Source organism: Lissotriton vulgaris, chromosome 1_1, assembly GCF_964263255.1.
Source record: "Lissotriton vulgaris chromosome 1_1, aLisVul1.2, whole genome shotgun sequence".
Classification (NCBI taxonomy): Eukaryota; Metazoa; Chordata; class Amphibia; order Caudata; family Salamandridae; genus Lissotriton; species Lissotriton vulgaris.
Window position 1 is genome coordinate 903,764,925 of NC_141685.1, and position 26,065 is coordinate 903,790,989.

At 46.5% G+C, this 26,065-nt stretch overlaps 1 protein-coding gene and 1 pseudogene across 1 annotated transcript in view; both read left to right on the plus strand.

Moving 5' to 3' along the window:
- LOC147748151 (uncharacterized) overlaps positions 1 to 26,065 on the plus strand; it is a 648,568-nt gene that overhangs the window by 228,828 nt on the left and 393,675 nt on the right. Inside the window, exon 4 of the mRNA XM_086959041.1 lies at positions 7,734 to 7,896. Within this exon, the coding sequence (XP_086815167.1) occupies positions 7,734 to 7,896 (163 nt within the window). The remainder of the gene's footprint in view (positions 1 to 7,733; positions 7,897 to 26,065) is intronic.
- On the plus strand, positions 21,664 to 22,288 carry LOC147748152 (peroxiredoxin-5, mitochondrial pseudogene; annotated as a pseudogene).

Sequence of the window (26,065 nt, forward strand, 5' to 3'; positions counted from 1 at the left end):
TGGTTTTTTAATAGCAAAATATCAAAAGCTGTCAAATGTGAAGTACGTGATAGGTAAAAACATTTTCGTGTTTATGCACGCTGATGTGCTTTGAACGCTGCCCCCCTCTCTTTTCTCTTAGTAGTACTCTCTCTTTGCTGATAGTGAAGAGTAGTTAACGCAGGCCTTTGCCCCCGTTGTAATCCGTCGTGCCTGCTTGTCTCTTCATTTGATTGATTGTTATCCAAGCATTTACTGTTTTAGAATTGATTCTCTTTGGTTCATTCTCTATTTACAAACAAGTACAGAGTCGCAATACTCTGTTTAGTCTTTGCAGATAGTGAAAAATCGTGTAAAAAAACAAAAGTAATCGAGCAAAATCAGTAGGCCACTAATGGGATCTCTTTTTGACCTCGCTAAAATATAAACATTAGGAACAACCCTTCATGAGAAATACGAAACTAGTGAGATGAACTGAGCTCCACACCATGATGGCTGCAAGACAGCTCGGCTCCGCCACCCACCCCGCCCAAAATAACGATAAACTCTATGCAAATATTATAAATATATACAACACACCAGCAAAGTAACAGGGTAAAACATTTTATTAAATAACTATTTACATAACTATTTTATACTTTTTGTTGCCTGATCCTGCTAGCTCAATCGATCGAGCATGAAACTCATGCACTCTGATAGCAAGCGTTGCTGCTGATACTATGCAGACAAAAACTGGTTTTCAGTTTGTACATTCTTCAAGATTTTTCCATCCAAGGCTGGTTGAGAGTTTGTAGAACGATGGCTTCAGATTTTCAACATACGGTGTGGTGGCGCGGACTGGGAGGGGGCGCTTGGCTGCTGCCCCCTCCCCAAGCCGTGTTGCCCTGGTGTGGCCTAAGATCACCCCCGACATAGGCGGCCGGCTCCCGGGGTCCGGCGGAACTTTTTGCCTTTTGATGACTCTTCCATTGTGGACCTTGTCCCACAATCCGTTTGACCTGAAGACACGCTGTAGTGGGGCGCCCCTTTACCGTTTCAGTTGCCATTCCGCCCGCTTTTGCTACACTATGCCTCTTCCGCTATTCAGCTGTTTACCGCCCGCTCTTGTGACTACAGCGTCTCGCTCACCATGTAGTTGAGTTGCTCCCGCTCTTGCGATGCAGCGATAGGCGGCTGCCACAGGACTCTCAAAATGGCGGCCGGCTCTTCAGATTTGGGCGTGGTCCACTAAAATGGCCCTGGGACACCTTGGAACTCGGACGCTTGTCTGCTAGGGCTTGGGCCCCATTCTCGAAAGCGTCCCCTCAGCCTTGAAGATTCTACAAAAGTCTTGGGGGCCCCCGACTCCCGCAGGCTTCTGGTGGGGAGCGGCTGCCATGATTGCTCGTGGAATGGCCACGACTGAGCTACGAGATGGTGGTGCTCTCATTCTGACGCCAGCTTCAGTCTGAAACATCCAGAAACACTGTAGACTACCAATTCGATCAGTTCCGGTAGCGCCCCAACGTGACCCGGTAGAGAAGAACTTGCCCTCCCCTCTTTGACTGATGGTTCTTGTTGCCTGTCCCTTCTGTTGTCATTTAACAGAACTTTTTAGACTGCTGAAAGGGGTTGTGTTCCGACCGCTGGTTGGTGGAGACATTTTGACTATATTCTGGACCTACGTTGTCGCGTAATGCGTTATATGACACGCCGCGTTAGCGCACCCGGAAGTGCTCCGGTGCGCGAAGCGCAGCTTCCCGGAAGCGATCCGGGGTGCGGCGCGCAGCGCGTAACGTAAGCATAACAGGTCATGTGACTTGTTATTAAAGCTTTTCATTGGTTCATTTTACTTTTGTTATTCTAATGATGAAAGGCTTGGTCATATGACCTAAAAATTACGCTTTTTATTGCTTTCGAACATTGTTTTTTCTTAAACATATATGTTATAATGTTCCAGGCTAATGTACTTTCCCGGAAAATTTACAACTGTCCTGCAAGTAAAATATATTCCTTTTTCTAGAAAAAGGGCGTTTCTTCGTCCCATGACGGAGCCGCTGAGCAAAAGAGGCTCGGCCTGCTGTCTTAGTCGCCGATACGCCTGAATATCAGATTCTTATCGATCACTTTATGTTGCAGGAGTAGAAAACACAACAGCCCTTGACCATTTATCTTTACTGCGTTCCTGCGTATTATACCTTTTATCCGTCATGTAATTGGACTGCTTTATTTCACTTGCCTTTTACTGATTCGAAAACAGTGACTAAAATTAAAAACTTTACCAATGTAAATACTACTACCATGTTTTGTTTTAAAAACATTTATTGTGAAAATGTCAGTATACAAATACGAGCCTATAACCACGTGGGCCGGCCACGGAGCAAACAGGAATCGTATATGATGAGGAGACATTTACACTGTAGAGGAACGTAACGAGCGGGCCATTAGGTTGCAAGAACTAAGGTGTCTAACAGTTGCGGAATCGGTGGACGTACATTTTGTAATTAAAATACGACAGGGCCACTTACAATAAAATTATATAGATATACATTTGCGGGCAAGTACCATGGGTGACGTTAATTCGAACTTTCAATAGTACAGTAATCAATAACACATCAGAACTTAATATCAATAGGGATGTCGAAATATTCAATCAATTCTCGTCCCCGCCCGCCATGTGCTTCAAAACTGCATACGTATCTCGTGACATCAAGGTTGTGCAACCAGTACACAACAAGGAGTTACGAGTCCCATTTATACCGGCGCCATTTTGGGCGAGGCCGGGCAGGTCCAGGATATAGTCAAAATGTCTCTACCAACCAGCGGTCGGACCAGAACCCCTTTCGGCAGTCAAAAATGGTTCAGTTAAATGACAACAGAAGAGATAGGCAACAAGAACCATCAGTCAAAAGAGGGGAGGGCAAGATCTGAAGCCATTGTTCTACAAACTCTCAACCAACCTTGGATGGAAAAATCCTGAAGAATGTACAAACTGAAAACCAGTTTTTGTCTGTATAGCATCAGCAGCAACGCTTGAGTCAGCTTTGTGTGAAGCCGCCATTTTGATTCAATCAATAGCGTCACCCTGCACACATTCAGGGACCTGGTTGTGTCTTCAGGTCAAACGGATTGTGGGACAAGATGCAGAAAGGAAAAGGAAAAAAGTTCCGCCGGACCCCGGGAGCCGGCCGCCTATGTCATGGGCGATCTTTGGCCACACCAGGGCAATAGTGAAACTGCAGCAGGTGCAAATAAGCTTCAGACAGTGTTACAAGCGCTGCTCAGAACTCTCAACTATGACACCACCTCGGTGCCATCCGGATCTTGGCGCCTTGTGCTGGTTCCGGCCTATTCACACATCGGTCCGCTACTGACACCACCTCACAGGCCAACGGTGAAGTAGTGTGGCTCACTGGTTAGAGGCGGCAGACCCGAGAGCAGAGGACGGCCCGGGACCAGGGTTCGATTCCCGACGCGGCAGGTTTCTGGACCAGGGTCAGCGGACTCGATAATTCTCTCGCCTCGGTGCCCACTCTGATCAGCGATCACACTCGGCAACTCTGGGCATTAGCTTGCCTCATCTTCACTAACGGCCCCACCTGACCGCCGGGGATGCCTGGTCTCACCCTGGAGATACCCACTAAGGGACCAGCTCTCAGGGAAGCCAGGAAGGGTTTCGCAGCGGTCGAAGCGCGGAGATACTCCTCCGGGAGTCGATCCTAGCGCTATATAAACTTGCAATTAATTAATTAATTAACGGGGCACCCCACGCCGACTTTCGGCGCAGCATTGTAGGATGGCCACACTAGTGCGGCAACTTGCTGGACACCACCTCGTTGCCATCCAGATCTCGGCGCGTTGTGCTGCCTTCGGCCTACTGTAGCCGCAAGTGCGGACGCAACTCAGCTGGATAGCGAGTGAAACACCAAGTGGCGCCCCACTGCAGCCGAGGAGCCTCCATCTTGGGGGCGACGCACACCACCTCGGTACCATCCAGATCTCGGTGCGTTGTGCTTCCTTCGGCCTACTGTAGCCGCAAGTGCGGACGCAACTCAGCTGGATAGCGAGTGAAACACCAAGGGGCGCCCCACTGCAGCCGAGGAGCCTCCATCTTGGGGGCGACGCACAGCATCACATTGCTTTCCAATGCAGTCAGATCCTCAAACAGCCCCCACTGACTGACGCGACCTCACAGGCCAACGGGGCGCCCCACGCCGACTTTCGGCGCAGCATTGTAGGATGGCCACACCAGTGCGGCAACTTGCTGGACACCACCTCGGTGCCATCCGGATCTTGGAGCGTTGTGCTGCCTTTGGCCTATTCGCACATCGGTCCGCTACTGACGCCGCCTCACGTGCCAACGGATTTTCTACGCTTTTTATAGCCCTATGCCGCATAACAGGTCATGTGACTTGTTTATAAAACTTTTCATTGGTTCATTTTACTTTTGGTTTCCTAATGATGGAAGGCTTGATCATATGACCTAAAAATAACACTTTTCATTGGATAAAAATGTTTATTTTCCCAAACGATGAAAGCCCCACCTTGTTTCTGGATGTTTCAGACTGAAGCTGGCGTCAGCATGAGAGCACCACCATCTCGTGGCTCCGTGGTGGTCATTCCGCGAGCAATCATGGCAGCCACTCCCCACCGGAAGCCTGCAGGAGTCGGGGGCCCCCAAGACTTTTGTAGAATCTTCAAGGCTCAGGGGACGCTTTCGAGAATGGGGTCCAAGACCTAGCAGACAAGCGTCCGAGTTCCAAGGTGTCCCAGGGCCATTTTAGTGGACCAGGCCCAAATCCGAAGAGCCGTCCGCCATTTTAAGAGTCCTGTGGCAGCCGCCTATCGCTGCACCGCAAGAGTGGGCGCAACTCAACTACATGGTGAGCGAGACGCTGTAGCCGCAAGAGCGGGCGATAAACAGCCGTTTTTCGGAGCAGCATTGTAGGATACCAAAACCAGTGCGGCAACTTACTGGACATCACCTGGGTGCCATCCACATCTCAGCACGTTCTGCTGCCTTGGGACTATTCGCACAACAGACGGCTACTGACGAGGCCTTCCCCCCGCACCCCCCGGGACGCCCCACGCCGTTTTTCGGAGCTGCATTGTAGGATACCAAAAACCAGTGCGGCACCCAGGTAACATCACCTGGGTGCCGTCCAGAACTCAGCATGTTGTGCTGCCTTGGGACTATTCGCACAAAACACAGCTACTGACCATTGTTGCTTCTTTTTTCAAAAAAATGTTTAAATGTATTTACTGTTTTTGTTGCGTTGTATATATTTATAAGTTATTAAAGTGTTATAATCCTACTACTTTGTTGGAGTGCTATATATTTTTAATGTGGCACATAATTGTAAAAACTTTGATGTACAAAGAGGCATCCCTGGAATCTTCCGCTTCAGGCTCGGACCCACACACCCTCACAGTGAGAATCCCCTCCCCAAGCACAATACAGGATGGTTATCAGATAGTAGGAACGCATGTGGTGTGACAGATCTTATCGGGTGGGGGCCTTGATCTACTGTAACTCCTTTGAAGAGGAGTGATTCTCTACAGCTGGGGCCATAAACTACATCTGCAGGGCTAGGTGATAGCCTGGGACCGGCCTGGACAATCGGACACAGAGGAAGAGGAGTGTCAGAGGGTGCGGTAGTGAATAGGGTGAAAGGGAGGTGTCGGGCGGGCACAGGGTGTGATTCTCAGAGAAGAACAGCGCAGATGGGAGGAGGTTTCTGGCCCATGCATGAGAGAGAGAGCGGGGGTGACCAGTGCGTGGGGGAGATGCTTGCGAGGGTGGGGAACCATGCTGAGGATCGGCGGCGTGCAGAGAGTGGGTCTGGTCAAGGCATCTAAAATGGCTGCCGTGCACGACAAAAGTGTAGCATTGGAAAAAAAGCAAGATGGCGCACACAATGTTTATCAATACGGATTAATTTATAACAATTATTTTTAACAATATATTTACTCGCAGTGTCAAAATGGCGATCAACACTTCCTAATTTCCTTCGAATCGAACGTTAACAGAAGTCAAGCGGCAAAAAAAAACCGCTCACGCGCAACCGCTGGAAGACAATTATCAACATATATGAGCCTCCTCAACCACCCTCAGAAAGCTTAGGGGGTCAGGATACGTCTCCCATACCCCCTTATACCCAATACTCACATTGCTTTTCCTCCATCTAGTAATTTAATTAAATCGAAACACAAAATGGCGAATTCACATTTCGCTACCAGTTTGCGACCCGGTTCGCAAACCGAGAAGCGCTTCTACCGCGAAAAATCAAATTTTTATTATTTGCCCCACGGGACCCTTTAATAACCCCAATCTCATTCCTAGGGGGTCAAGAGGGGTCTACCTTGCCCCCTTTCATTAAATTCCCCCTTCGTTTTTCTCCTCCTCTTGTCTCTCGATCCTACCGAGAGACAAGATGGCGGCCGCACCGGACTGTTTAGAATGTTGACAGACACCGGAGAGCCAATCAGCTTCGCTACGCAAAGCTCCGTTACGCAAAAAGTACGCGATCTGGAGCGCTATCTGGGACGCTGTCACAGATATATCTGTTTTTTTAAACGTTAATTTCTCAAAATCCACTGGAGCACATATATTGAGACCCAGCAAAGGCACATCGGGCTAACAGTCCCTATAATTTTGCCAAGTTTCGAGTAAATCCATTCAGCCGTTCGAGCTAAAAAAGTGAGGCCAAAGGCCCTATGGAAAAATGAATGGGAAAAACGTGTTTTGGGACCCCCCTTTTTTCTCGGCCCCGCCTTGACGGAACCCCCCCAAATTTTCAGGGGCTGCTCAGAAACAAAATGTGCCATTTCCCTGAAAATTTCAGCCGATTCCGTCCACAAACGCCAAAGTTATTAGACATAGAATTTTCAAACGTTCCATAGAGAAAAAATCCTAACTATGTAGGTATATATATATATATATATATATATATATATATATATATATATATATATATATATATATATATATATATATATATATATATATATATATATCATAGAAAGCTTCTTTGTACCTGATCCACAGCAGTAATCCTTTACGATAGATTGTGGGAAAAAAAGGCAAAAGCGGCACCACAGGCCATTTCCTACATGTGCTTTTATTTCATACCATCACACAAGTGCATACAGAGGACAGTCTGTGCGATTAGGCGTTATGCCTTCCATAGGACCATATATATATATATATATATAGATTGAGCCAGATTAAAATTGAACAAGGAAACTGATATGTGCCTCAGTGTGTTGTTTGGTAGGATGTAAGGAACAACTGTGTACTGGATATATATATATATTTATATATATATATATATATACACACATATATATATAGTGTAGTATGTAGTGAACAAGGCGGCAACGCCGAAACGCGTCTAAGCAGATACTGACCAAATAAATCGAGTTTGGATTCAGATTCATGGTGTCAGCGCTTTCTTCAAAATTTGCAAGTTTGGTATGACTGGATATATATATATATATACATATATACTTTGACTATATATATATATATATATATATATATATATATATATATATATATATATATATATGTATATATATATAGTCAAAGTATATATGTGATATATGTGTACCTAGGTTTAGAAAATCGATGCTTACTAACCTGTAACTATTTTGTCCTTCGATATTGCATCAACGATATTTAATGCCATTGAGAGTCCGACCGGGATATTGCGAGGCACACCTTTTTATGCAAATGCTCAATATGAGTCTTTGACTTCCTTTCTTCTCCTTAGATGGCACCGGATAGCAATCAGTGTGGAAAGAAAGAATGTAACGTTAATTGTGGACTGTAACAAGGAACAATCACATCCTTTGGAGCGCGGTGACAATCCAGTCATCAGTACGGAGGGCGTCACACTGTTTGGGACCCGGCTACTTGACGAAGAAGTGTTTGAGGTGAGTTTCCTTCTCTGACTCATAATGGTTCATCAACACTTGTTTTACTGATATATTAACAAAATATGAAAATACATGAACAAAAACATCGGATTTGAATTGTTATCTTATGTTTATCCTTGCAAGACCTTTATCCAGTCTTTGACACCATACTCAGTTTTCTGATTGAAGCTAGTTTTGCCACAGAAAGGTGCACTTTATTGGTACAATAGAGTTAGCATTGTCAGCATCTACTGGTTAGCTGTGATACAATGTACCAACCAAATGCCTTTGAATTTATTGGTGCCTGGTTGATCTGTCACTGGAACTTGCGACTGTCAGAGGTTGCAGTGAATTTTCTGATATGAAAATACCAATATGTTTAATAATCACCCATTTGACAAATTGTATTTGCTCTTGAACGGCTTGCACTATTTTGCGTTTTTCGCAATCTTTCAAAAGAACTAGTGCCAACATCAAGTATGTTCTAAATCTTCTAAATGATTGAGTCAAAGCTACTTCTAATTAATGTATTTTGGTAAATAGGAAGGCATTCATAGATAATCCGAGAGCTCCTTTCTTGAGCTTCTCTTGTATTCCCCCCAAAAATGTTCTGCACCTCAAAGTTTGAGCTGTAAAATTTCTGTGAGGTATTAATATTATGATTCAATAGTCATATTAGGTTAATCAGAACTGAGTGTAGTGCTCCCTGATTTTTATCAAGGCTTGTTAGTCTTCATATTGTAAATCTTGAAGCAGACCGTTTATCAAAATACATTTAGGCTGAGCAATACAACAATGACTATCTCCCTTGTACGAAATGGAATACATTATTTTCAATCTATATATTTTTTATTGGAACAACCATAGGCAATTAAAACATATCTTGGCTAACTTCTGTGTGCAATAGAGTCTAGTACCTGGACAATGGTGATTCCATGCAGTCTCACCCTTGACATCGCTAGGGGCTCTCTCAAACCAATGGCATCTGGAGAAAAATCTGACTGAAAAAGATTTTGTGAAAATTCACATATTTAGGTCTGAGTTGTATTATTTGAAAATCTACTAAGCACGAAATACAGGATTTTACTTTTTTTTCTACTATTGCTTGAATGCTGTTTTCTTTGGAGGCAACTTTCAAGGGATTATTGTTGTGAAAAGTTTGTTCTTTTCTTCTTTACTTCATATTGCAAGTTGCAATAAACAAGCAGAGTGTGTTTGTATAGACAAACCTATTTCACGTTCTGTGGCCTGCGTAATCGTGTCATAAGTGAATTCTCAAATTATAAGTATATTCAGTGGGTCAAAATTCATATTTCAAACCTTTGATTGCATAACAAGGATGTATGACGTTACAACACATGCTTTTACCACGCATGCCTTTACAACGCGGTTTTTACAACGCATGCCTTTACAACGCATAGTGCTTTGGGGTGCTGGATAGTGAATAGTTTAGTTTACTATTCCAACTCCAGTCCCCGTGGATAGTGGGAAGGTGTTGGATAGTAAATTAAACCTATTCCCTATCCTAGAGCGCCCCCAGCGCAATGCGTTGTAATGGTTTGCATTGTAAAAGTTGCGTCGTAAAGGTTGTTTACCGCATAACAAGGTTCTCAATATAAACAAAACAATTTTTTTTGTTTTTCACGAACGTGCACTGTTCTTAATGCCAAAATAATCAAAATGTAGTAGATACCTCAAAGTCAAGGTAACTCTTCATAACGGTTAGATGCGCTACACATGTAGATATATGTAATGATCATTTCAATGCTAGGCAGAGTGCATAATTGTGCTACGTAGATCTATCTTGTGCTGATATACGTCCTAATTTAAGGATGCCAGTTTTATGCTTCAAGCTGAGGTTGAGCACCTACAGTGAGCACATACTTCTATCAGTGTCTTATGTTGTAATGTTAAGTGTCCCTCACAAAATATAGACCAGTGGTTAATTTGTAAAGAAATAGGGGCTCAATAGGATGGTGGGAGGACCTGAGTCCACCCGCCATTCCCATGGTTTTGGGACTGGCCGCGAGACATGTGGCAGTCCTGCACCGCAAATTAGGATGCGACCGCCACCATGGCGGTCGCATTCCATAATTTATCATTGCAGTGGGTGCTGCTGAAAGCAGCATCCGCCCCGATGTTAAAATCGCATGCCAGGCACCCCACCTCACCCAGACGCAAGGGGGGCCCACAATGACGCCCGGTGGTGGTGATTGTTACGCCATCGTAATGAGCCCCTAAGTGTGGCGCCCAAGTTTTCTTCAGAAACCTTTGCCAGTGCTATCTAAGGTCAGGGTGCTAAATGCCAATGCTGCATGGTCTTGTGTCCCTCTCATGCCGTTTTAATTCACCACCAGACTCTCCCAGCCCCTTTATGTATTGAATTGTATTATAATTGCTTTTATATAGCACTTACTACCCCTGATGAGGTGTCAAAGCGCTTTTTGGTGAGTAGCACGCTACTCCAGAACCCAAAAACGATTAGTGGTGGATTAGTATAGTGATATTTTGTTTTTTTGAGCAGTGGGCATGTGAGTCTGTTAGCTGGATTGAAAAGGATAATGGGGGATAAAAGTGGGAAGGGTCTAGAAAGTGTTTAAAATGAGAACATTGTAGTAAGATGAGGTTTGAGATGAGTATACGGAGAGATGGAGGAGGGAAGAATCTCCAGGAATGGATTAGGGAGATCATATTAGTACAATTCGTTTTGGGATGAGTTAAAGGAGGGATGCATGAGGAAAGAATGGTCACTCATGCAGGTTCTTTTCATCCCTGGTTTCTCCCTTTGTCACTGTTCGTTTTTTCTTCCTTCTTCTTTCCCCAAATTTGTTTTTCTTCTTGTGGATCAAGTTCTATTGTAGAAAAATAAGTGTCAGTTCCTATAACTGAGTGCCGGTGGGTCTCACCTCATCCAACGGCACAATTATCCTAGATGATCAGTAAAGCACTTACATAGGATGGCATTTGAGAACAGAGTGCTATGAGATGATGTCTTAAGCTTGGGCAAACAGGTCCATTTTCAGAATAGGTAAAATAGAGTACAAATAAATTGTTACAATAACTATGAAACATTTGAGATTTAGATTGCAGTCCATGTGATATACTGGCCACACAGTGCATTTGGCAGCATTGGCAGAGAAGAGGGTGGTGCTTAGAAGCGTCTGCCAAGATACACCAGACTGGAAAACGAAAATACAGGTGGTGTGCTACGCTCACACGGAATAGTGAAGCATTCCTCAGATACTGGGACCTCGACCATGACACCAATCACATACATCCAAGTGACAGGACATTTAATGGTAACATACATAACAGAGTACAGTTGTAAAGTTGGTACTGGTTGCACAGTATCTACCAGATGCTACAGAGTTACTGTTTGGCAACACCCTAGACAACATGCTTCTCGCTCACGAAAAGGTACAGTGGATCAGACCTCATTCCTCAGTAAGATCTGCAGTTTCGGGTTTATATTTTTTCTGCATCCTTCATTAGTCACTACCACACCTAGAAATACCACATTTTGACATACTTTTAGCAACCAGCTTTCACAATGGTTATACATTGATGCCATCACTGAGAGCAAAAGAAGCAATCACAACAGACTAGCAAACCTCACACAGACACATGCACATGCACATTGTCTTGGAATCAAAAAAAAATCACGCCTTCTAAACAGCTGTACTGTTCTTGTTGTCTGGCCAAGCTTCACACCAACAAGACAGACCGGCTATAAGTAGGCCTTACTGGATATAATATTCCACATGCATGGATATAGGCTCAGTTTGGGGAATAGCTGGCTAGGGCTGTCACATCAACCCAAGACACACCAAACAAACACCCACTCATTACATAATAGACAGATCATACCACATGCAACCAACACAACTCTGAATTGCTGAAATGTATATTAACCAAGACAACAGACAACTAAACACATCAGAAAGATGCAAATCCCAAAACAGTTACAAAAGAGCACACATATGAATAAAGAACTGCTGCTATACTAATGCTGATACCATACCACACCATACCACGCCACACCACACCACACCATACCATACCATAACACAACATATTCCCAAAATCGAGTATAGTGGCTCTGGTGTGTGAATGTGCTATACAGAGGCACAGTGCAGGGAGACAAACATCCCACAAGGCAGTGGGCTGCCCCAGTATCCCGTGTCCGAAGATTTCCCCTGAGAGAGCCAAGGGTCGGAAAGATTTATACATTAATGTGGGGCGGGTTAGGCCCTTTCAGATGGTAATTAGATTCCTGGCAGCGCTGTGGCTCCCTCACTGCTCCTGGCAGGCGAGCCCTGGGAAATGGGCTACAGAGAAGCTCGAGTGGCGGAAGTGGAAAAACCAATGGGGACAGTAGAGTCTGGGATTGGCCCCATCTATGTGACTCCGCATTTGTGGGTCACTAGCGGAAAACCTCAGATTGCGTTTAAATGTAGTGTGCATCTGTTCCAAAGATTCTTCGTATAAAGCGCCTAATGCATAGATGCATTCAACAGAATGTGTTCTCCCAGTGCTACTTTTCAAAAATTAAACGAATAATATTCTTAAGAGCATGGTTGTGATTTGAATGTTTTTGTTTTGCCAGATAGCAGCCTTCTGACTACTTCAGTGAGCTCCATAAATATCAAAAGAGGGAGTGGGGAGGAAATGCGTTTATACAGACACCAGGGGTGGATTCAATCTCCCCAGTTATAGTTTATAAACAAAGAGAATCCACCCATATAAAATAGGTGAAAGGCGGAAAGGAGAGAAGGAAGAAAAAAGGGAGTGTGCCTCCTACGATGGTGGGGCGCACACAGTGTTCTTTAGTTTCTAGTTGGTAGTCAGAATGCACCTTGTCCAAGTAGGGACCTTCACGCTGGTCAGGGTTAGTAAGTTACACAGCTACCCCCTTGGTAGTTTGGCACGAGAAGTCAGGTTTATCTCAGAGGCAAAGTGAAAAACATTTTGTTCATACACATACACACACAGAAGCACAGTAAAAACACTACAAACGGAGTCTACACTAGTGTAGTAAAATAGCCAATATTTATCTGAATAAAACAAGACCAAAATGATAAAAATCCAAAATACACAAGTAAACATATGAATTTTGCAAGAATAAACTAAAAATACAGTTCCTTGAAGTCGTGGTGCGGCATCGGGAAGACCCACAAAACAGTACTTTTAGAAATGAAGAGGCCTTGGGGACCTTGCAATGAAATTTGCAGTTGCATATGCTTGTTGGCAATTCCTGGCCTTGTGCATTGGACTTCGTGTAGTCCTGACCCTGAGCAGTATTTTCACCAAAGAACTCTGGCCTCCTCACACCGAATGCTCTGTGGGCTGGTACCTTGCAATCTTGCTTGAGGTCCACTCACGACTCCTGGTCATTCGGGATGTGGGTCCTCCTGAGGGTCATCTTGATTTCTATTGGGCTTTTCTGGTTGCTCCAGATGTACTCTGACTCCCCATTACGTGGTGAGTCCCCTGGACCTTACTGGTCCACACCATAACCTGCTTGACCTTTCTGAGTGGGTTGCTTTTGCCAAGGCTCGTTGGTGCTCCAGCCGGACACCGACCTCTCAGCACTCGATATCCTTCATGGTAAAGCTCACATCTGACTCCTAGTCATCGTCGACATTTCCTGGTCCTCGTGGCTGCAGAGTTAAGCATCCCTTTTTCGCACCTGAAGCACCCAACCTTGGTGGGCATTCATCTATCCTGCCCCTGGTCACTCTGAAGTGACCCAGACTCTGTCCCCTCTGCTATAAGGTTCCTCCCTTCTAGAATCCAGGCTTGGATTCCACTGGACCCTTTTCACTTTCACTGCAGCAGTACTTCTTCACAGCCCTCCATTTAGAACGACAGCGGTTTCCGACATCACTCCAGACCAATGCACCTGGCTCCTCTGGGATAAGTAACTCAGGAACTACAGTATCAATGGGTGGGGTGGCTCTCAACCTCTTAAGTTCCAAAGGGTTTCCTCAAAGTCCTCCTTGAAGGGTCATTAAACAGTCAAATTGCAACAGCGACTTCCGAAAAAGAATAGTACGGAGCCCGTGATTTTGTTACCACACCACCACTATATTCGTATATGGTTTAGTCCCCCACTGGAGCACACTGTGTATTGTGCTACTTACAACTGTTCTGTTGATCTCGTATTGTGTGCTTAGTGTTCTATCCTCGTGTAGAGGATACTTGAGAATGTTATATTAATAAAACATATTTTTATATAACTACTGTGTGGTTCTCCTTTCATCTGATTAATTCAGGAGGTGATATTCTGGTAAATCAAGCTGCTTTACATTCCTTCAAGATTAAGCATGAATGCTGCATCCACATCTACCACTAGGATAGCTTTCTAAAGGTTATCTTTGACCTCATATACCATAAGGGGTGTTTGGGCTGGTGCAAGGTGCCCACTTTAATTAGTGGACATCAAATACCAGGCCAACTTCTTACATGCATTCACTCTAGATGGTCACACAAAGGGACCTGAGGTGTGCCCTGCATAATCCTGATGGCCCATCACCAGGTTGACAGATCTTACTGAGCTAGAGTGGTGGGAGAAGTTGTCACTGATACCTGAATAGGGATGTGTCCTATCCTCAAACAAAGCCATCTCCACCCTCCTGTAGCCATTCCACCCAATCATCGACTTCACTGCCTGAACCAAAGCCATGGTCCCTGCTTGCCGAGAATGTAATGCATTAACCGCAACAACATCGGAGCCCTGGCCTCACCAACAACATCACTTCACGTCATCATTGACGCTGATGCCTGCATCAAAGCCGAGAGCCCTGCTCGTGAAGAGCATGACGTACCGCCTCAATTATATTGCAGCCCCTGGTGTACTTACAATAGCGCTGATGACACCGACTTCATCTCCGACACTTCTGCTTGCATCGTGGCTTGGGCACCACACATGAAGAGCATGACGCATCACCCCGTCTCACATTGCCGCCCTTGGCCTGCGAACAACAGCACTTCAGCACCGATGCTGAGCGCTGCCTCAACCAAAGTAGTGGTTACCGCTCAAGAAGAACACGAGGCATCGACCATGATGATATCGCAGGCCCGGCTTTGCCAACGCCACTGAGTCTGACTTCAACATCTCAGAGATTGATCTACAATGCGTGTGAAGCCAAGCCTCAAAGACTTCAACAAGATTCTGCACAGGGGCTCGGGTTATGCAGTCCCCATGAGGGATACTGGCCTCAAACTTGCTGAGAGGGCAGATCAACCTCAGGCACCTTTGCAACCCACCTCCTGTGTTGCTGAAATGTTTGGAGTCTGTAGGAGCTCAGGAGCAACAGACTGGTTAGTTGCATTGAGGTGCCTGTGAATGCAGAGGAGTGACTCCTTCCCCCCAAGGCTGATTATTCAGTTGTCGTTAGTGCACCACAGGGCCTGCACAGAGCCTGTATGGAGCAAGGGCACAGAAAAAGCTTTGGGAGGAGAGGGGGACGAAGTCGGGGCCAATCAAAGTCCAGCGGTTGAAGGTCAGCTGTTTCTTCTTGTAGAATCTTGTCTTCGTAAAGTCTAAAGAGCTACAGTCAGGTAAACCCTTTTGTACCCACGGGAGAGGGTTGGACAAATTCAGGGGACCCTCCTAGGGGAGGGGCAGGACAGAGGGGAGGTTACTCCCATGTCCTTTATCCAGTTTTGTGCCAGAGCAGGAGCCAATGGCTCCCAGAATTGGTTTGAGCTGGACTATGCACAGGGACACCAAATGTGCCCCAGGTTCAGACTTTCAGGCACTCAGAGTACACCCACCCAGCCCCAATACATTAAATCCTGCCTGGGAGGTGCTCATACCTCCCTGTGACAGGATGCCTGTTGTGCTGCCTTCCTCTGCTCAAGCTTGGCTCAGCAGTAGGAGGGCAGACATTCGTCTCTGGTCGGCAGCATCCATTGTGTGCTGTCCAGGTTGAGAGGTCTGGCACCGGATTGACCAGTGACCCCACGAAGCTCGCCTCAGAAGGGAGGAATCATACCTACCACACTGGTTTCTGGTGTGGTGGTATGATTCCAAGGTGTTTGATACCATACACAATACGTTTCTATGCAGCTGTTTTCGATATAACAATTAACACAAGGTTATAATGCACCTCTACCTATATGTCCGGCAGAGTCACAGACAGCCTGGTAAAATGGTCTCCGAAGGCTGCAGAGAGACTCTGCTCATGCAGGAACACCCTCTCACTTAAAATCCAGCACCCTGCCTTCAGGATTGATAAGGCCTGCTATAGGGGTAACTTGTAAGATTTAAGTGTAGTAACCTATAGATATAGTGAACCTATTTCTAAAGTAAGTGGTGCAAGCACCAGCTTACACAGGTTGCAGTAGCAAACCTGTAGTTCCATTTTGCATGGCCTCTCATGGTTGGCATAATACATGCTTCAGCCCATGGGAGGCCTCTGGGGTACCTATGCCCTTGGTACATGGGTACCATATCGTAGAGACTTTTAAGGGTACCCGAGTATCCAATCTGGAGTGTACCAAAGTGCATGCATCTATTTTAGGGAGAAAGCAGATAGATTGGGGTCTGATTAGCAGGATCCCAGTCAGACAAGTCTAAATCCAGCAAAACACCAGGTAAAAAGTGGGCGAAACCATGCAGTAAGATCCTCCCTCCCTACAAAGCACAACAGCCCAACTGTCACCCTCACTCAGACGCGGATGACACAGGCAGACAGAGGCGCAGAATGGCAAAGCAAGAAAATGCCTTCTTTCTAAAATTGGCATTTTTAAACACACAATTTAAAAACCAACTTCACTGAAATATGTATTTTTAAATTGTGAGTTGAGGGACCCCAAACTCCAATTCTCTATCTGATCCCAATTTGAAGTTAACTTGTAAGAGGTTACAAGGCAGCTTCTATGGTAACCTATGGGAGAGATAATCCTTCCAATACTGAAAAATGAAATTAACAGTGTTTCACTCTCAGGACATATAAAACACACCAGTACATGTCCTACCTTTCAAAATCACAGCACCCTGCCCATGGGGCTAACTTGGGCCCAATTTAGGGGTGACGTATATGTAGTAAAAGGAAAGGTTTGGGCCTGGCATGTAGGTGAACGTACCAGGTTGGCATGGCATTTTAAAACTGCACACATAGGCACTGCAGTGGCAGAGGTGAGGCAGGGATACTCATGTATCGGGCACAATCAGTGTTGCAGGCCCACTAGTCGCATTTAAATCACAGGCCATGGGCACAGACATAGTGCACTTTACTAGGGACTTACTAGTAGATCAAATATGCCAATCATGGATGACCAATTACAGATACAATTTACACAAGGAACACTTGCACTTTAGCACAGGTCAGCAGTGGTAAAGTGCCCAGAGTCCTACAACCAGCAAAAATGAAATGCAGCACACAGCCAAAAGACAGTAGATCAGAAACAAAAAGACAGGAGAAAAACACACCAAAGATGCCAGGTCTAACAAATACGTAAAATAATGCACAAAGTGGGCCCTGTTGGTGAGTAGCAGTAGAAGAGCAAGGATGCCGTGGGCCCTGGTACAAGCATGGGAAAGTGGTCACTTTGACTGCTGTTGAAGCAGTAAATTACAGTCATTATCAGAGTTCAAGTCACCCCTCAGGGGTCTTGGCCCTGGTGCCACTGCACCTGCTGCACAAATTGTAGCTATGCGCCTGGTGAATGGTTTTGAGTCAAATCACAGATATGCCATCAGTGTATGCAAAGGGAATGGATGCAGATAAAAGTATTTTACATGGTTCTATTTCTGCATTTACTTATTCCCCACATGCCAAGGTGCTGCCTCTCAGGCACTTCAGAGCTCTGGCTTGGCATCATAATGCCACCAGATTACAACAACATCTTACTTTATTTTTATTTATATTTATTTATAAAGCGCGACATTCATCCGAATGGATTTCACAGCGCTAACGGACGGCCCTTTACAGGTGAAAAATACAGTAGTAAGGGTGAATCTATAACTTAGCAGGTTTTGGGAAATAGCTGTGTTTTCAGCTTTTTCCTGAATTGCGAGTGGCAATTGATAAGTCGAAGTTCAGATTGAATTTTCTTTCTAAGATTTTGCCACCAAATAAGAAAAAGAGCGGACCCCTAATCTAGACTTTTCAATGCCAGATGGCATGATTGCAAATTCCGATTGGAAAGATAGAACTTGACTCTGCCTTGGAGAATTTTCGGTCCGGCCTGATGCAGGACCTTATGTGCATGCCACAATAATTTAAACATGGCCTTCTGTCTCATGGGGAGCCAGTGTAGGGTATTCATACATTCTGAGGCTGAGCTATACTTGTTCATATTACATACCGCTTTAGCCGCTGCCTTCTGGACTAGCTGGAGTCGGGAAAACAGGTAGTCTGCCATAAAAACAAAAAGAGTATTCCCGTATCCAGCCTGCTAATAAGCAGTGCCTGAACCAGGGTCTTTGTACACTCCAGCGGAATCCACTGGAATGTAATCTTTAGCATTTTTAGGATAGCAAAGCTTTTCCCGCATGATTCTGCATGGTGAGAGCGCTATCCACAAGAATTCCCTGATTTGTTGCCACCTGTTTAGGAGCCGGAGGCTTACCCAAGGTAGAAGGCCACCAAGTTGTGTTCCAAACTTGATGAGCACCCCCAAACAATAACATTTCTGACTTGTCTGCATTTAATTTCAGACAATGGTCCGACATCCAGGCTGTCATTTCCGTAAGGCAGCTGATAAGTCTGGTCCTAGTGTCATCTTGTCCATCTAAGGCAACCATCAGCTGGGTATCATCTGCATAGGAACATATACTGATGTCCCACTTTCCACATATCTCTGCCAAAGAGGACATATAAACATGAAATGAAATGAAATCTGATTTGTATAGCGCTACTAAGCCCAATGGGCGTCAAGGCGCCTAACCAAAAAGAAGCTAGCTGGAGCAAATTTACTCTCTTACTGGTAGGCCTTGATAAAGTACCAAGTTTTGAGCGCTTTTTTAAAGAGGGACAGAGATGGTTGGGCCTTAATCTCCAATGGGAGGGCATTCCACAACCGAGGGGCAATGATGGAAAATGCTCTGCTGCCCCATCTGACCTTCCTTGCGTGGGGAACTACAAGCAGATTCATCTCCGAAGATCTGAGGGTCCTACTGGGAACATGGCGAATTAGAAGAGAGCCCAAAGGGTCCAAAGGGCCAGCTGAAAGAGCTCTATAGGCCAGACACAGGATCTTAAATGAGATCCTCTGTTGGATGGGAAGCCAGTGCAGGCTCTTCCTGGCCATTGTAGCAGAGGATGCATTGGGTAAAGCCAGGACAAATCTCGCAGCCTCGTTCTGCACGACCTGAAGGCGCTGGATAAGGCCCTTGTTGGAATCTGCATACAGTGCATTGCAGTAGTCCAACCTGGAGCCCACTAATGCAACAACCGTCTGCTTACGTGCTTGGGGAGAGAGATAGTGCACGATTCTTTTAAGGATCTTGATGACCCCCCAGCAAGTGGCCACCGTTCTGTTGACCTGGAGAGTCATGGACAGCGATGTGTCAAATATAACGCCGAGATTTCTGGCCGATTGGGAAGGAGAGGGGCAGGTTCCCAGAGATGGAGGCCACCACTCACTAGACCAGATGTCCTGGTCTTTGCCAAAGACCAGGATCTCTGTTTTGTCGCCGTTCAACTTTAGGGAGTTTTGGATCATCCACTCCGCGGCTGTCTGCATACAAGTCCTAAAGTTGACAGCGGATGTAGTAACAGACATTAAAAATAGTGGGGCTCAGCGATGCACCCTGTGGTACACCATATTTAATGGAAGATGGAGTGGAAAAGAAAGTACCCAGCTGTATCATTTGCGTTCAGTTGGTCAGAAATGAGTGGAGCCATTGTAGAGCTTTGGAGTGTATGTCCTTGGTGAATGGTGTTTTAACAAAAGATTGTGTGAAACAGTATCGAACACTGCGGACAGGTCCAATAATATCAGTGCAACAGCTTTTCCCTGATCTGCCACACATCTGATGTTGTCCAATACAGCTAGGAGTGTCGTCTCAGTACTGTTATTAGTTCTGAAGCCTGCCTGGGAAATATCCAGAAGTTAATTGGGTTCAAGATACTGCATCAGCTGTCTGTTCACTAATCTCTCCATTACTTTAGACAGATAGGGCAGTTGTGATATAGGACGGTAGTTCCCTGGACGTCGGTACCTGCCTTTTTTAATAAAGGAGTTACTGTAGCGTTCTTCCAGATCTCAGGAAATACAGCGGTGCACAATGATTGATTTACTTTCTTAAGAATTATAAAAGTTGAACTAGCATCGTATTATGGTAATTCAACAATCTTCAAAACGTCATGTTTTTTAGGTTTCGACTTTTGGCGAGGGGCGAAGCCCCTCCCAGTCGAAATCTTTTGATTTTAGTAGTGAGGTTAGGACAGCCTCTGTTTCCAATTGGCTAGCTCCATAAATGGAGGCTAGCTATTGGGAGGCAGAGGCTGTCAATCGCGCTTTCTCACGAAAACGCGATTCGGGGGCGTTTCTGGTGCTTTTTTTAAGCCCCGCCCCTTTGTCCCAGGCCGCGCTGCGATTGGCTGCCGGCCCGGGACACCCCCGTGACGTCATTCCCCGGGCCGCGCTGTGATTGGCTGCCGGCCCGGGACCTGACTTGTTACATGATGTTTCTTACTAGATTTTCTTGCCAGCTATATTCAACTCGTGCACGGATTCTTAGAGCCAAACCAGACCCTTGGCACTCTCTGGCTTGGCTCACATCGCCCTGTTAATTCACGATTTCTTCTCAAATTTGTCAAACCATGTTATAATACGCATTGCTAAGGCACTGAATTAGAGAAACTCATATTTTGACAATTTACTACCTATTTAGCGATAAGTACTTCTTATTCCACTAGTTCTATTCAAGCAACCTGGCGATCACTTTTGTTCCGTCATTGGAGCTGAATGTTAGCATTCTAATTCTTATTTGGAATTAGTGTGTCATCGGTGCCCCTGGGGCACGTAGATTCTTTTAGCTTCCCGGGGTTTTCAACGAGAGCACAGTCTAGCCCTCAGACGCCGGAACCACTCCGTCTTTCTGGTTGGGACCACATATCCCAGAGTGCCCCCCTCGCGCTCAGTGGCAGCGGTCGGAGGAAGATGGCGGCCGCTGGAAAGACGGAGGAGATACTTTTGTTGTAGAGGCCGCAGAACACAAGAGAGGGACAGGCTGCGGCATCCGGCGGCGGGGGTGCAGGCACCAGCGGCCCGGTAAGCGGTCGAGGGGACCTGGGAGGCGGCAGTCTACCTCACAAGGCCTTCCAGCTTTCTCGCAACTCGCGAGAGTATTCGGCAAAGGGAGGCGGCCTGCAAGTGGGCCACAGGAACAAATCTCCGGCTACCTCGCCGATCTACGGTCGGGCTTTCCTTCAGATGTGCCGACATCGGTCATAGATCGCCTTATGTGAGGTCAGAATCATCATCGCATAACAAAAGCTGTGGGGCGAAGGGTGTACGCAAGCTTCGCTGAGGAGATCTCTGAGCCGGTTGTGTGACAGGGCTGCCGAGGTGCGCTTTGCTGAGGCACACTTTGCTGATATTGCCTCACCGGTTTCCTTTCGTTTTTGGTGTGTGTTTATTTATTAGTTTTGGAATCAGTTTCTATTTTGTGCACGATTAATTGGTGAAGAGAATGTTGTCTCTTATTAACATTCTACGTGCTTTATGAATGCAAGCACGTATGTCTCAACTTCCTGTTATCATAGATACAGCTTCTATGAACAGATCTTTTATGGCCAAATCGGTTGGAAATGTACGTGTCTGAGAGCGGTCAGAGCAGTCAGCAGAAGCTTCGTAGCATCCAGAACCATGTCTGCGCAGTTGCAGGTTGGAGATTCGTTGCCTGATGTAGAGGTCTACGAGGGCGAGCCGGGCAACAAAGTCAGCGTGGCAGAATTTTTCAAGGGCAAAAAGGGAATCCTCTTTGGCGTGCCTGGAGCTTTCACCCGTGGCTGCTCCAAGACCCACCTCCCTGGTTACGTGGAGAAAGCTGAAGAGTTGAAGGGGAAGGGCATTGCCGTCATCGCCTGCATCTCTGTCAATGACGTCTTCGTGATGACTGAATGGGGCAAGGCACATCATTCTGAAGGCAAGGTGCGGATGCTGGCTGATCCCACTTGGGCCTTCCCAAAGGCAGCAGGTCTGCTTCTGGATACAAAGCTTGTGCCTCTCTTTGGAAACCAGCGATGCAAGAGGTTCTCTATGGTCATTGATAATTGCATTGTGAAGTCTATCAACGTTGAAGAAGATGGCACCGGCCTGAGCTGCAGCCTGGCTAACAATATTGTGTCTCAGCTCTGAGTGGTTGTTAGAAAACCTTTACGCCTCACCACTGAGCAACCTTGAGTGTAGCTGGTTGTGCTTGCTTGTGCTACCATCCTTCCCTCTTCTCCCCTCCCCCCCCTTGTCCCTCCCTCCCCCCCCCTGTCCCTCCCTCCTCCCCCCCCCTTGTCCCTCCCTCCCCCCCCCCTTGTCCCTCCCCCCTCCCCCCCTTGTCCCTCCCTCCCCCCCCTTGTCCCTCCGCCCCCCCTTTCCCGTGAGTCCTCCGCCTTTATAATTCGCCACCAGCATCATTGTCCTTTTCAACGGTTTACTTCTCATCATACCATGCTGTAGCTGAGGGCATTGAACAGTTTTACTGCTCCAAGACTATGTAACCAGACTCTCCTTGCTGACCAACACCCCTCCTCGTTAATTGCGGTCAATATTTGTAAGTGAAACGGGTGCCGGCTACCAGTTAAGCAACATTGACCTCAAGAATGAAAATTGTTGTATTACTAAAAGGGTAGTGTCCCCAGATTATTCAGGACCTTTCAGGTCCTTTTGGTGCCCCTCCCATAATACCATAATACCATGAAGAATCTGGGATTCTCTGTGGCCACAGGAGCTGAGCATTTTACTTCTGTATTTAACGAGGATCCTGTTTGGCGCCTGACAGTGGCACTTGGCTCATCCCAGCCTTTGAAGCATCTGAAGATCTAGACACACAACAGGGCCTCACCGGTTTCCTTTCGTTTTTGGTGTGTGTTTATTTATTAGTTTTGGAATCAGTTTCTATTTTGTGCACGATTAATTGGTGAAGAGAATTTTGTCTCTTATTAACATTCTACGTGCTTTATGAATGCAAGCACGTATGTCTCAACTTCCTGTTATCATAGATACAGCTTCTATGAACAGATCTTTTATGGCCAAATCGGTTGGAAATGTACGTGTAAACAATGTTGTGAAGTAAAAAAAACTGTCCTTTAATAGCGCTATTGAAGATGAGATGTAAAACAAAATCCCCCCCCCCTCCCCCCCCCCGTCTGAGGGTTCATTTTTTTTATTTGTTATTCGATAATGACCATATATAACTGAGCATGTTAAAAAAACATATCAATTATTAAATTATTTGTATTGAACCTTAAAACGGGGATTGCAGGTTTTTATAGTAGTTAGCTGAAGAGTATTTCTTTTATTGACTGTGATTTCCCAGATTGTTTCAAAATGAGGTCTAAGGTTGTCTGTAAAATAGAAGTGAGAGTAGGTACCTCATATCAATTGTGCACTCATAATTGCTATGGTGCAACCATTACGTATTTGGTACAACGTTCAACATTCAGATGCTCCGATTTTGCGTATTCCTACTTCGCAGATTTGCATCTGTGTCTATCATTTACGATCGAGAGATATTTCCCATTTCCTGTTTCCACTACTTTCAGTTGACCACTGCTGGCTGCCCTTGTGGGGTGGATCTCTATGCCATATCATTTACGTACTTTGTCTGCTTCTATCAAACTCGTGAGAGACTGAGCTATTCATTTTAAGACATAATCTAAGCGAGGTACTTCCAGAATGCAGTGAGCAAATGTCCCTTTCTGATTTGAAGATTTTAAATCCTCAGAGGGTACAATCAGGGCTTTAAGTGGGCCGGGTCTCGCGCAGCTCGGACAGTTCCATAAAGAAGGTGCTGAGATGGGTCCTTATCGGGCTCCCAATATTTCCCCTCACCCTCAGGATGAAAAAATTTGTATCTGAACTCTGCAACCGTATTTCCCTTAACTTCCTTTGATGTAACTTCACAGAGACTCGACATGGGACTCCCAGAGTCTCACCATTTCAGAACTAAAACCTTTCAGGTCTGCAGAGACACAGCACCCCAGTACACGTCTTGTAGACAGACAGCCCCCTCCCGTGCACAGACACTGCACCCTCCCGAGCCCTGTCTGCAGAGACAGACACAGCACTTCAATGCACGGTCTGCACAGACTCAGCAGCACCCTCCTGAGCACACCCACAGCAGCCCCCCCCCCCCCGCACACTGTCTGTCCTCTGTACCCTGTCTGCGGAGCCTGGCCCGGCAAAACTTTACGCAGTCCTGTGCACCTTCCATTCGCCGCCAGTGCAGCCCTTTCGTTGACTACGTCCCGTCTCCCCCCCCCCCCGATCTTCGTGTCTGCGCAGGTAGCACAGTGCCGTTAGTGTTAGTGCACGTGCATCCTTCACATTCTGTCGTCACAGCCCCTTACTACATCCTAATAAAGCCCCCCTCTGACCCCAAGTACTATGACGGTGGAGAACTTCCTGCGCAGTCCTACCCCACCCCCCTCCCCCCAGTACTCGCACAACACGCCTATGTGCTAGGTGCACATTCTTTTGGGGGGGCACACTGTCGACGCACACACATTGTCCGCAGCTCTGCCCTCGCCCTCCTCCTTTCATCTCCCCAGCCCCTACGGGTACCCCACCCCCCACATCACGCACGCATTCAGACAGCACATCACCCCTTCTTTCCCCTCTCCCTCCAGGTACTGCTTCCCATGAATGTAAACATTCAGGTGGTGTGACACCCCCTCCCTTACACCCCCTCGGGGCACACCTCGCTATCCATGCACGCACCCAGACACTGTGTCGCCCCTTGTCTCTTACACTCCCTCTGCCTCCTCTCCCTCAGGACACACTTCCCCCCTATCCATGCACACATTCAGACGCTGTATTTCCCCTTCTCCCCTGTACGCCCCCCCTCCCCAGCATGCCCCCCCTCCCCAGCATGCCCCTTCTCCCCTGTACGGCGCCCCTCCCCAGCATGCCCCCTCTCCCCAGCATGCCCCCTCTCCCCAGCATGCCCCCTCTCCCCAGCATGCATGCCCCCTCTCCCCAGCATGCATGCCTCCCGTCCCCAGCATGCATGCCTCCCGTCCCCAGCATGCATGCCTCCCGTCCCCAGCATGCATGCCTCCCCTCCCCAGCATGCATGCCTCCCCTCCCCAGCATGCATGCCTCCCCTCCCCAGCATGCCTCCCCCAGGACTTCTTTCCCTACAGGAACACTTCCTGCCTCAGTGTCCTCTCTGCAGGACACGTCTCCACCCTACATACAAACAGCACCATCTGGGTGCAGGGCGGGATGCACGTGCGCATGAAAGAAAAGTAAGGGGGGTATTCTGCAGGAACTAATCCATGCAGTTGTGCAGGCAGTGCAAGCCGCCACAAAGTGATGCAACCAAGGCATTGTTTTCAGAAGGCAGTCCTTCGAGGCAGGAGAGATGCAGGAATCACTGCATGCAGTTGTGCAGGTAATGCAAGCCGCCATAAAGTGATGCAAACAGTGTTTCGTTTTAAATTGAGGCCCTGCGAGGAAGTAGAGGTGCAGGAACCAATCCATGCAGTTGTGCAGGCAGTGCAAACATCCACAAAGTGATGCATGCAACCAGTGTGTTGTTTTAAAAGGCGGGCCCTGTGTGGGAGGAGAGGTGCAGCTGTGGTAGAAAAGGCCTATGGACCTGAGACAGGAGTGCATCCCGTGACACGATACAGCTGTGCACGTGGGCGCTGCACACAGCTGGGCTAGAATGCTGTAAACAGACTTAGGCATACAGCAATGAGAGGGAGCTAGTGACTTTCTGTTCCTGTAGAGGCGCTTTAGGTGTAAATACTGCAGTGTTGTGTTTGGTATAGGATTTAAGATGCAATATTATTTTTTTTGGTTTAAATCTTGTACAGATATTGTATTGTTTGCTAAGAGCTGATTTTCGATAATAATGTTTTGAATAAACACAACCTGTGTGATGAATCCAAATTAGAGATATTCAGTATTGTCAGTGACTCAGCTGAGTTGGAGGGTGCGGGATCCAAATTGGGTGTCTCCCTGGCCCAAGCAATACAGAGTGTTACTGATTCTTACTCAACTA